The 12,599-nt window shown below is 40.0% G+C and overlaps 2 protein-coding genes across 4 annotated transcripts; one reads left to right on the forward strand and one right to left on the reverse strand.

The window, feature by feature from the left end:
• Positions 1-248: 248 nt before the first annotated feature.
• On the reverse strand, positions 249-3,109 carry LOC142182204 (uncharacterized). The gene is made up of 5 exons (XM_075256255.1): positions 2,764-3,109; positions 2,390-2,594; positions 1,648-2,198; positions 850-1,460; positions 249-647 (listed from the first exon to the last, which is right to left on the reverse strand). Exons 1-5 carry the CDS (start codon positions 3,107-3,109, stop codon positions 249-251), a joined length of 2,112 nt encoding a protein of 703 aa, XP_075112356.1.
• A 703-nt stretch (positions 3,110-3,812) lies between these two features.
• LOC107813209 (uncharacterized) lies at positions 3,813-5,733 on the forward strand. Of its 3 annotated transcripts, none has more exons than XM_016638444.2 (3): positions 3,813-4,097; positions 4,186-4,252; positions 4,611-5,733. In XM_016638444.2, the coding sequence occupies exons 1-3, from the start codon at positions 4,020-4,022 to the stop codon at positions 5,480-5,482; spliced, it is 1,017 nt and encodes a 338-aa protein (XP_016493930.2). In that variant the 5' UTR covers positions 3,813-4,019; the 3' UTR covers positions 5,483-5,733. The 3 variants fall into 3 exon arrangements, with proteins under 3 accessions (XP_016493930.2, XP_016493937.2, XP_075112101.1); XM_016638451.2 differs by having other exon boundaries at positions 4,616-5,733; XM_075256000.1 differs by lacking the exon at positions 3,813-4,097 and adding an exon at positions 4,412-4,482 and having other exon boundaries at positions 4,211-4,252.
• Positions 5,734-12,599: the final 6,866 nt, after the last annotated feature.

Raw genomic sequence — 12,599 nt, forward strand, 5'->3', positions numbered from 1 at the left:
AGTAAATATTAAAGTTTAACTAAGCTATAAAAAAGACAAATTTAGATGCCTGATAGAATACATAAAATCATATTAAACGCAAATACACAAATTGTAGTATACTTCATAATCATCTTCAAAAACTTGAACGATTACACAAAAAAATCAGATAATTTGAACTCACTAACATTTATTTTGAATAACTATTCTAACTACATGATATTCATTTCTTTTTGGGCGCATTCTTGCAAGTTCTTTTGTTATGCCCTTCACCTCCACAATTTCCACATGACACCTTGTACTTCTTTGACTTTATTTTCATAAAATGTTTTATATCTTTCCTTGTGAGGTCTCCCTGGCTGCCTTTTATCTCCCGCCTGTGGCTTTACTACCTCATCCAAAATATGTTGTGGCACATCCCATTTGCTTTCATCAGGAAGAGGATTTACTGGCATTTCATAGGTAAGCAGAAGGCTCTTCCTTGTGTAATACGGAGAGCAATAGTTTTCGTATGTTTCCTTCATGTGCCTTAATGCTGCCAAAGCATGCGCACATGGAAGTTCATCAAGTTGGAATTTTCCGCAGCTACATTTCTTGGTTTCTAGACACACAATGTACCGCTTCACACCATCTAACACAGTATGTAAATGATCTGTTGAAACCCTCACCTACAATTGAAGAACAAACATTAATAATAATATATCAATCATTAAAAAGGATTATCCACAACTACCTACAAATCAGCTACAAATACATTACAACTTATCTACAATCTACAATTACCCACAATTTGACTACAGTTTATCTACAATCTGGAAACAATGCATATTAAGCAATTTATTTTTTTTGCACAAAATAAACAGATTTTACCCTTAGTTTCTGAGATAATGTATTGTTTTCATCCAATTCTTTGTTGAATTTGTACCCAAGGTATGTGAAAGTACCTTTTGCCTTCAATAACTTCTCTTTCGTCCAACGTTCAAGAAGCGACCTCATATACCCTAATAGATCATATATTGGCAGCTCTCTTGCCTCTTTTGTTACAGCATTCAACGACTCGGCAATGTTTGATGTCATAGTAAAAGTTCTATTCACCGTTGCATGTACTCTTGTCCATCTATGATAGCCAATATCATATAGGTAAGATTTCACATGCGGGTCTACCTCTTCAATCTTTAACATCCTTTCATTAAATTCATCCAGAGTGTATGACCGTGCTGTAGCAAAGTACAATTCATGTAATTGTAAATGTCCCTTCTTGAATTTGGACCTTATATTTGTCCAAATATGCCACATGTAAGAGTAGTATGGCATGCCCGGATAGACAATTGATGTTGCCTTCAGTATACTCTCATTCCTATCTGAAACAACACACATGGAAGGTCTTTCACCATATGCCTCCTTGAATTGCTCAAAGAACCACTTCCAAGACGCGTCGTTTTCAGAATCAACCACAGTATATGCCAAGGGAAATATAGTACCTACATTTTTAATTCATAAAATATTAATTGGAAGCCCTGAAAAGGTATATAAAAATATAATTAAATAACAACTACAATATATATTCAGAGTATAGATAATTTATCTACTCTTTTTTCCTTTAGCTACAAAATAACTACAATTTAACTACATTTTATAGACTGCCTACAAAATTATTACATTATTTACCTGCTGCATCCATGGTGCTTGTTGTAAGCATAATCCCCCTGTAGGCTGACTTTAAGAATGTCCCATCAACCACTACTACGGGCCTACAATGTTGCCAACCACTTATTGATGTACAAAGAGCAACAAATGCGTATAAGAAACAATCATCTGCTGCCTTCTTCAATTTAACAACAGAACCAGGATAAGTCTCCTCAAGAATATAAAAATATTTGGGTAATTTGTTGTAGGAGTCAGACGGATTCGCTCTCAAAAACTGTAAAGCCTTTTCCTTGGCTCTCCATGCTTGCATGTAGCTTAGGTTCAGTCCATGTTCGGATAACATGTCCGTTTGTATGTCCTTTGGTGCGTAAACAGTCTTAGGATCACAATACTTTGGAACGGCCATGCTACCAACTACAGCTGCAGTACGTTTGCGATGTATGAATGTTTCATCCAATAAGGAGCATGTGTGTTGTCGGCTGAAACTCCTTATCTTGAACATTGCCGAATCATTAATTGACGTTGCCTTGAAGTGCCATTTACAGTTTTCAGCAACGCATATAAGCCAGTAGCTACAAAAAAAATACAATATTTAATACAGTCTATAGATGTAGAAGCAACAAAAAAGACTGTTTTAACACAAATTCGTTAAAAACTACAATTAACTACAGTTTAACTACAATTAAACTACAATTTATAAAAACCGCATATCTTCACTAAAACACTGCTTTTACTGATATATTCTCCACAAATAAATCCATACCTTCTATGACTAGATCTTTTTACTCTGAACTGGAACTTGTGCATCACAGAAAAATTCTTTATTGCAGCAGCTACAGTTTGCTTGTCCTGATAAACTTGTCCTTCTTCAATATATGTTTGCGTAGATTTAGTTATTATTTCACTTTGATATTCATCTATAGCTGGTGAGGATGGAAATTCAAGTAAGTTTAGGGATCCAGACGAACCTGCAGCAACATAGAGATAAATGTAGTAACTATGTAGATAATTTTGAAAACAACATTGCTTTATGAGCTTCAGTACATTGTTTAATATAGTTAATTTGTAGATAAATGTTGTAATATTGTAGATAACACACTAACACAATAACTCTCTGCAATGTCGAATTAAACATACCTGCACTTGTGCTATCGTTGATGATTGCCAATTCCATATTGAAATCTCTTACGCTTATACATAAAGGATACAAACCTAAGTTCTTATTCTCCTTTTTGGTCTCCATATACACACGAACCCTCATATCATTCCTAATCTCCATTGGAGGACAATTGTCGTTCACAATGTATTTGATTTCTACAATTTTATCCGATGTATCAATCGATAGTTGTTCTGCAACTGTAGAAATCAGAATTCCGTAGCTTGCATTCTCATCTACCACAATGGCATCAACTTCAAAATCTCTAAATCTGCCATAATGATCCCAATTTCCATTCAATTTTAGCATTATTGGGATTTTTGACATGATTTCGTGTAGTTGAGAGAAAAAAGATGAAGAACAGATATAGATTCAACAATTTGAGTACTGAGGTCAATGAAAAACAATTTTGAATTCTACAATTTGTATTGCGTTGTAGAATTTGTAAAAGCAATTTGACTACTGGAGCTTATGAAGCTTGCGTTGTTTTAGAATTGTAGTGAATGAGAGAATTACGCAGCAATGAGATCTCTTTCCGTTTCAAAATTCGAATTTAATGTGGAAAGAATCAAACGCAGATTTCGTGCCTTCTTTTTAGCGCGTTTTAAATGGCAGAATCTTCATAATTATGAATTGGTATATAAATTGTAGTAAAAGTGTGAACTGGGCGGGTAATTAACAAATTATGAACATTTTTGGTAATAAGGTTTCATATGTGGTATAGGTAGGAAAAAATCCCAAAAAAAAAACCAAGCATTTACCAAGATGTAAATTTTTTTAGACTTTGATGCTTCGGACCCAAGTTATTTTACCCTAGCTAATTTTAACCACAAACCACGGAATTACCAATTCCAGAACTTCAAACGACGCCGTGGCTACTTCCGTGCCGTAGGTAAGAATTGCCCCCATTTCATTATCAACCCCTAATTCCTGTAAAATTTTCTCGTCATTCTCACGGGGCACGCGGAAATTCCGGTTGAAACCAGGGGCAATTGCGGAATAAATATTGTTATATATAGGGCGCCAGTGCTAAACGTTTGGTTTCTCAGACGAAAAAGATCTGAACGAAGCAGAGACAGAAGTTTCCGTTATCCGTTTCTCTTTCACTCACCACAGGCTTTCTTTCTCCCTCCGTATCTATCTATTGCTTTCTCTCTCTAAATTCTTGAGATATTCCTCTCACAATTTTAGGGTTTTTGTTCCCCTTCCAATCAATTACTGATTTGACTCATCAACAATGGGTTCCGATTCAATCCTCAGCGGTTCGATCCCAATTGTTTCCTCTAACCCCAAGGATTTTGCCAAGAAAAAAAGGGTAACTAATTCTGTTTTTAGTTTCTACCTATTCATTTACGTTTTCAATACTTTTTTAGTGATTGAGTTGTATTTCTGCGTAATTTCAGGCTAATCGTTCAGCTAAGTTGAAGCAGTGCAAGCTTGATGCGCGACGCGAGCAGTGGCTTTCACAAGGTTGCATAATATCTCCTTTTTTCACATATAATTTTGCATGTATTTGTGATCTGCCTTTTGCTGAATTTTCCATTTGCATCTTTTATGGATTTAAGCAATAAACACTGACAAAATAAAGTTCTTTTTAGAATATCGGTGAATTTTAACTTGTATTAGCAGGTCGGTTACCATTTGTATCAGATTACTCGTTAGTGCTTTTCAAGAGATTTGTGTGATACTGTCACTGCATAGTTAAGTCTCCTTTTGTCCCTTTAATTTCAAGATTTTGTAGTCAACATATATATATGTATGTGATTATTTATTTGAATTTCTTGTTATGTCTATGTTTCTTAAATCTTGGCGTTGGGGTTTTGTATAGTGAAGAACAAAAGCTTGAAGGAGGAACCAAATGCTGGAGGAACACATAGTCCAGCAAAGAATGTTGAGAGCGAGAGGAGGCGATTGATTGAGAAGTTGCAGATAAAGCCGAGAGGGGAAGAGGGCAATGAAGGATCATCAAACCACTACAGTGATTCTGATTCACCTACAAGCCATACCAGTAGTGTTTTGGGAGGAAATGATTCTGGGACTAATTTCACCGGCAGCAGCAGCAGTAGTTGTACCAGCAGTAGCAGTGGTGGATGTTGTTCAGGGAGTATGAGCGAGGAAGATGATGACTGCTTGGACGATTGGGAGGCTGTTGCTGATGCTCTGGCTGCCACTGATCACAAACAGGAGCAGCATAATCCCAGCTTGGATTCACATTGTGAGAGGGATGATAATGTTGCGCATATGAGTTCTAGGCAAGTGACTTCTAACAGGCAGGTTTCAGAGTCTAATGACAGAGAATTGGCACCTAGACCTCCTCTCAGTTGCCAGGCATGGAGGCCTGATGATACCTTCCGTCCACCAAGTCTGCCAACCTTGTCGAAGCAGTATAGCTTTCCAATGAATTCTGAGCGGCATTGTAGGGGAGGCTCTGTATGGGGATGTAAAAGTTTATCCTCCGTACCCACGTCATGTCCTATATGCTGTGAAGATTTGGATTTTACAGACACAAGTTTTCTCCCTTGTTCATGTGGGTTTCGGCTTTGTCTCTTTTGTCACAAGAGGATTCTTGAGGAGGATGGCCGTTGCCCCGGGTGCAGGAAGCAGTATGTTCAGGATCCAGTCGAGCGAGAGGCTACCATAGATGGAGGCAGCCTGACAGTTCGATTGACTCGTTCTTGTAGCATGATATCAAGGTCCTAGGAAGATTCTTTTTTTCCATGAATGTGTATGTTGGGTCCTTTTCTGTCTCTGCATGACATGTGAGTGTTCTAGCTCTTAGCAGACTGAGACTCAAGATTTTCCATAGCTATAGATGTTGATATAGGTGAGTCTGAAAGCATGGGAAAATAGTTCTGGTTCCCTTATGATTTTTTGCATTATAGATGTGGTGCTTGTGCTGATGTAGAACACTCATTATGTGAATAAATAAGGTGGTATAGAAGTTAAATAAATCAAGCTTTTACCTTTATCAGCCTCCTATCTGATTAATATGAATCAATAATTGGAAAACAATTTGAAATTACCAGAGTTATTTAAGAAATGCTTAAACTTTTGACAAATTAAGAATGAGAAAGCATCTGCTACTAGTGTTCCAAACCTTCCTGTGCTCTTGAGTCGATGAATACCTATTAAGAAATGCTTAAAACTTTTGAGAATTAGAAACACAGAATTGCTTATCATCAATTAAATAACAAAAGTGGATAAATTAATTTGCCATTTAAAAAAGGATATAAGCCTTTGATAGCAAAAATCCAAGGTGTCTGAATTATAATTAATCAGTATAACATACTAGATAAATACTAAGAGTGGCTTACTCAAAAAAAAACTTACAATATTTAGAGAGGTTGTAGGATTTTTTGCTTGGCAGTTGAAGCCCTTTGTTTCAGACTTAAACTGTATTCCTCTCTTCTTTTCTGCCCTTGTCAAATTATTTTTGTACTACCAGAAATATTGTAAATTTTTTTTGAATGTATCCTGCATGTGCCAATCAAGTGTACGGCGTTTCAATTGAGAGGAAATGGAATTCTTATTTTGATTTACTTTTATGTCTTGAGTGTTGGAGACATGTTGTACAGGTACTAGCAGAATGTAATGTTCGTGTTGGGTTTGACTAAGACATTGCATATTCTTCTTCTTAGAGGTATCTGAGCAACATAGTTAATTTTGTGTGCATGATGGTGCAGTTCTGTATAGATGTGGAACTTTCTGGAGTCAAAGAGGGATAATTAGGCCTTCAAATGTGTGAAAGCTTTGGAGAATCAGTGTTGATCAATGTTTAGAAGTTTTTTCTCCCAGTGTTCACTAGTACAGACTTGGTGCATATACAGATACTGCTGACTTAGACTGTCTGTATCTGTCTATGATCATTGATTCAAGTCTAAAAGCCCTTTAAGGTAATTAACCACATAAACAACCATCATGTCTTATCTGTCTTATTATGTCTTATGAGTTAAATCGCTAAGACAGTAACGTCCCTCTAGTGCAAGTATGAAGCAATTAGTAGTCATCAGGATGGGGTTCAATATCATCTAATGAGTGTTTTGAATGCTTGGCATCTATAGATGTGATACTAAACTAAAAATGACCTTTTGCACTGCCATAAAGGAACAGGAGAACGTTTTGAGTAGCAGAAAACTACAGATTAGAGGAATGTTGTGTGCATTTGGGATGCTTCATATTTGAAAATTTTCACCTCCTATCCAGTCAATATAAATAGATAATGAGAAACCAAGTGGTAAATATTTTATATGCTGTGGAAATACATGTCACTAAAATGAGCAGGTCTGTCGCCTTCACTTTTCTCTTCACTTGGTTTAGAGTGACATGTATTTCCTCAGCATATTTTGGGGCTTTTAGTTCGGTACCTATGAGTGAATAACATCTTGTCTTAATTGTGGTAGTTTAGGTTTTCTTGGGATGTACTAGGCTTTTAGTATGCTTTTGGAAGAAATCTCCTAAGTTGAGGTTCATTAAGTGGAGCAGTCTTGTTTATTCATTCATCAATTTATGTGTTCAGTTCTAATGTTGTTAACCTCTTTGTCTTCCTCATTTTGTGTGCATTTCGCTATCTTCTAAAGGCTCTCTTAATATTGCACAGACAATTTCTACAAGTAGGTAGTGGGCTTCCTGATCATTATGTCTCTTCTCCATTTGCTTCTAAGCTTACCCATCACATGTCAAGTAGAAGGGTTCTAGTGATTATTTCACCGGATGCCGTTTTCATATAAGATTGTGCAAGGATTTTTTTGCTTTTGCCAAATGACCCCGTCTGATTAACATTATAATCGGGGATAAATTAAGAGACATTCAGTTTGGTGTATCTTGCTGAGATCAGAAGCTGGAGGAAGCAGTCATTAGTTGAGTAACCCCTACCTTTCTGAGTCAAGGTTTGATGAATTTGATCACTTTGTATTCTTGATCTTACTCTGAGTGAGGTTGATTCTGTTATCATATTCTCAATTGTATTCCTGATTTCACCATGAATATGAGGTTAATAATGTTCATCATATTACTGACGTTATTCTTGGCAAAGTATATTCTGAGGGTCGTCCATGAACAGACTAGTTATTCAAGTATCGTAATACAGGAATGTCATGTGATGAATAATACAAGGAACGCTATGAAGATATTGCAGTACCAATATCTAGAACTAACTTATCATGGTATTGCCAGTACATGTAATTCTATTCCTGTGTAAAATACTATAATTATCCGCATACGTTATGCATGTAGTAATTTTCTGGGGCAATGTGGTATGGAAAGCATCTAGAAAATGTCTGAACCTTGCTCATGAACAGGGTTAATTATTTTGAGAGCTGAGTGCTGACTCTAGTTCTTTGAGCTGTAGCATAAGTTTGTTGCTTTAAGGTTTTTGGTACTCTTAAGAATCATCTATACAATTTTTGTTCAGAGCTTTTCAGTTACTCTTTACTATCTGCATGTTGCTGGGTGCTTATGCTTGTATGTCTTTAGTTTCTAGAGCAGCAGCAACAGTATTTGAGTTGTGCTGTGTCCATGAAATAGAAGATTATATTGCAACAACTTCTGTTGTGCTCAGGAATATATGCAAATTTGTCTGATAGACGTGAAGCTCTAAAGTCAAAAGGATGCTTCTATATAATATATGTTATTATTCTGATCTCCATTATGAAGGTCTCTCTACCTGCATTAGGTAGGGGTAAGGTCTGCGTACAGACTACTCTTTCCAGACTCCACATGTTGGGATCAAACTGGGTTAGTTGTTGTATTCTGATCTCCATTATTTTCCTGGGCAATGGTATACATCAGAAACCTTCTATGCTACCAGCATTCCTTACATAGTGTTGGCAACACTTGATTTATAGTGAAATTCATTATTTGTCAAGTGAACTTGTATTTGTGTTCGTGAAACATTAAGAAATCATATTTTGGAAAAGGCGAGCTTGCAAAACCCATAACTAATGTCTGCATTGTTTGACTCAAAAGATATTAAAACATTTTTTATCAAATCAACCAAAGAAGAAAGGGTAAATTTTAGCTGAGAATAATAATTTCTAGAAAAGGTGATAGATAAAGAGAGAATAGGTCACGAGGTTTCTTTTTATTCGTAAATAGTAATGTCTCTAGAGTTAAGAATGCCCGTTACAAGATTATTGTCCTCTTTTTATACTAAGAGAAAAACTCTTCTAAACTGTAAAAGATAAAATACAAGGAATATTCGAAGGAATATTTTTAATATCCCCTAATGGCTATACATTATTACAAAGGTCGTCCAGTCTCTGGTTTGTCTCAGGGTCGTCTCCCTCAGGACGTCAATTCAAGGAGGTTCCGTCAATCGTCGTACTTGTTGTCGGTTGTGGTTGGTCAAATTTGGACCCATACAGTTAGTCCCTCCGCTTGTCGGGGTCGCAACTGGGTGCGTCCTCGATGAGCGGACACCATGCGTTCCTATGGAGAAATTTGAGCCGTTGAGACGTTACATAGTGGCCAATGGGAGAAGGTCAGCGTGCTTAGCAAGGCACCAGGTAATATGTTTTACCGGGAAATGTTGTCATCTTCACGTGCGTCATCATCACGCATGTTTTCGAGGCAGGAGTTGATGGCTTGATGCTTCGATTTTAGCGCTACTTTGTGACTCTCCGCTTCGATTTTGGCGCCACCCAACCCTATAAATAGGTGAAGGGTTTGTTTTTTCGAAAGTTTTTGGCCATTCCACTCTTGATAACCTCCTTCATTCTTCAGAGCTTACCCTTATACCTTTCTGCTTCTTCTTACGTTCTTCATTCGAAGCTTCTTCCTCCTTTTTCCGTTTGTATTGATACCTCTTTGAACGATATTATGCCAAGGTCCCGTCATTCTCGTGAAGAGGTTCCTGAGGCTACCCCATTGTCCACGGCCCCCCTTCTGGCGGTGAAGATACTGTGGTGGAAGAGGGTGACAGCCTTCCTACGGTGGAGGAGCTACTGCCGAGGCATCCCTTATCTCGTAGTGACTTCCTTAAAGATCCCCCTCCTACTCCAGACCCCGTATTCTCTGAGACGGAGCAAGTTCATATTGATGTTCTTCGTGTAAAGTATGGCATTCCCGCTCATGTAGATATGGTTCCGGCGGGGAGAGATTTCATAGATGTCCACAGACCTGGGTACTGCACTTTCTATGAGTACCCTTTCATGATTGACTATACGCTTTCTCTCTTCCTCTTAGCAGAAGAGTTCTGCAGGTTCTACCAAGTTTGTCCGGCACAACTTTCGCCGTATACGCTCAAGATACTTCTGTTGCTGACCAAGTATGCAGAGTTGGCGGAGTTTAACGTTTCTATCCACCACCTTTTGCACCTGTTCACGCCTGGCTTCCACAGGGGTACCATGGTGCATTTGAGGCTTCGTGGTACGAAAGGGCTGGTGGTCGGGACAGATGACCGGGCAAGTCGCAAGTTTTGGCATAAGTACTTCTTTGTCAAAACCGAACATGTCGTTTCTGACTCCGCCAGGTTCCCGGAGCGATGGAATGAGACCCGTAAATGTCATCACTCGTTTTACTCTTCCTTCATCTGTATTCGTTATAAAGTTCATTCGCTTCCCGTTTGCAGCTATGGGATTCCACCTCGCCCGATTGCGGATATCAGGGATTAGGTAGCCCATTTGTTGCCTTATGCAGCAGAAACCCGAGACTGGCCCGCCTTAGTGAAGCGTTACGACCCTAAAGTCCCCTCCGGTAAATGTTTCCCTTACCACTTCATTGGCCGTATGACCTTGTTTATTAATACGACCTTTCGTGATGACAGGTCAAGGAGCTTCCAGGCGTAAGGCGCCAGTCCCTGCATTTCGACAGGCCGTTGCTGCCGGGGATACCCAGTTTATTTTGAGTGTGTCTGTTCAAGGGGGTCATCCTCAACCTATTCATTTAGAAGGTCCCTCTCGAGTCGTGGTCTTGAGGGAGGAGGCTTCTTCTCCGGGGACGAATCATCAAACAGGGACGAGCCGTTATCGAGAAAAAGGAGTAGGATGGAGCTTGGGAAGGGCGTGGCCATGGACGCTGATAGAGGCAGGGCGTCGCAGATGGCTCCCGTGCCCGTATTTATGGCTGGCGCCATTTTGTCGGGGAGATCTCCCCAAGTGGAAAGAGTTTACCCAGGAGCCAGCTCAGTACGTTCTGCTGAGGGTGGTGCATCGTCCCACGTCGAAGGCCGTCGTGTTGAGGGTGACGGCTCAAGTTCAGATGTCGACCTAGAGGATGTCAATGAGTTCGTAGGCCGCCATACTAATGTGGAGGTCAGAACGGAAGGGTTTGATCGTCACATAGTCATCTCGGGGGACTATAACTTGCTACTGAACTGCGAGCATGTGGCATCTGTTGTAGCTCCTCTATGTGCTGCCCCTAAAAACGAGGTGCTTAGGGAGATGAACGACGTGGAGTTGTCTCAGAAGGTCGACGGTATGGCCTTGCAGGTAGGTGACTTTCCTTCTCTTTTCGTCGTTGGGTTTGTGTGGTGATCGTCGTTCTGCATTTTGTTTCTAACTTTTCCCTTTTTTTGCCAGACCCTCGTGATGGAGATTGAGCGAGAGCGTAGGGAGAGGAGAAAGACGACCCTTTATAAGAAAATGCCATCCAAATATCATCAGTATCGTGCTAAGCATCGCGCGATGGCCGACATTTGTCACCAGGACCCTAAGTTTCAGTTGTTTCGCGAAGGGCTCAAACAACGGGAAGACCAACTAGAGCGTAAGATCGAAGAGTTGAGGGAGCGAGATGAGGAGCTCATGAAGACTGTCGCCCGTAATAGTGAACTCAAAGCTTCCCTTAAGGTGAAGGATGACGAGCTTGAGTTGAGCAGGGGGGTGATGGCCGAAAATGCCGACTTGCAGGCAAAGGTGGCCAGTTTGACCGTTGAGTTGAGTGCGAAGCGGTGGAGGTAGAGGGGCTTAAGGGCGAGCTGAGCGTCGGTACTGATAAGTTGGTGACAGCTACTTCTGGAACTACATCTTTGGAGAATGCCCTCCACGTTTGCAGGTCGGAGCTGGCTGAAGAGAAGGAGGCCTCTAGTTGTAAGGTTTGGGGATCGAAAGGCGTATCAAAGAACTGGAGGTGGAGCTGTCTGTGTTAAACGGACAAGTGGCTTTGCTGAGGGCGGAGGATGCAAATCGACGTTTTCAGCCTTCTACGTCTCGTGCCTCAGTCAATCCAGTTGTGCCTCATCGTTTATATGAGTTGTGGGTCCATGCTGAGGCTTGGCTTGACGTGTACAAGGCTTTTCACGCCGAGGGGAGGGCAACTGAGGCGGAGCTTCAGGCTGTGCACATCGAAGCTCGTGCAGCTCATGAGGCATGCAGGTACGACCCCTTACACCTGACGAGGATGACATCAACTCTGATGACACGAACCGCCTTGCTTCGGACTCGTGGTACGAAGATGCTTACCCCACCGGGGGTGATATGTAGTCTTTGTTTGTACTTGCTTTTGTTTTGGGGTTTTTGCAGGGGGCGTACTTAAGCCCGTTTTTAAAGACAAGTGTAAACATTTTGATGCAATGTAAAATATATTTTGTCGATTCGCTTTTCTTTGCAATGTTTATGATATCTGGGATACCTGTCGAGCTTATTAAGTCGATTTAGATTTTGGGCGAAGATTCCTCTTCTTTTTTTTGTCGATAGCCTTATCCATTGAGATGTTGCTTCGGACTATCGTCGAAGTAGTATCGCGTCGTAGTTCGAACGAGGTCGAACTCATGTTTTTGTCGATGGCGTTGGCTATTGGGATGTTGCTTCGAAATGTCGTCGAAGTAGGATTCCATCGTAGCTCGAACGAGGTCGAACTCATGTTTTTGTTGATGGTCTTGGCT

This window comes from Nicotiana tabacum, chromosome 6 (assembly GCF_000715075.1).
Source record: "Nicotiana tabacum cultivar K326 chromosome 6, ASM71507v2, whole genome shotgun sequence".
In the NCBI taxonomy this organism is placed as follows: Eukaryota; Viridiplantae; Streptophyta; class Magnoliopsida; order Solanales; family Solanaceae; genus Nicotiana; species Nicotiana tabacum.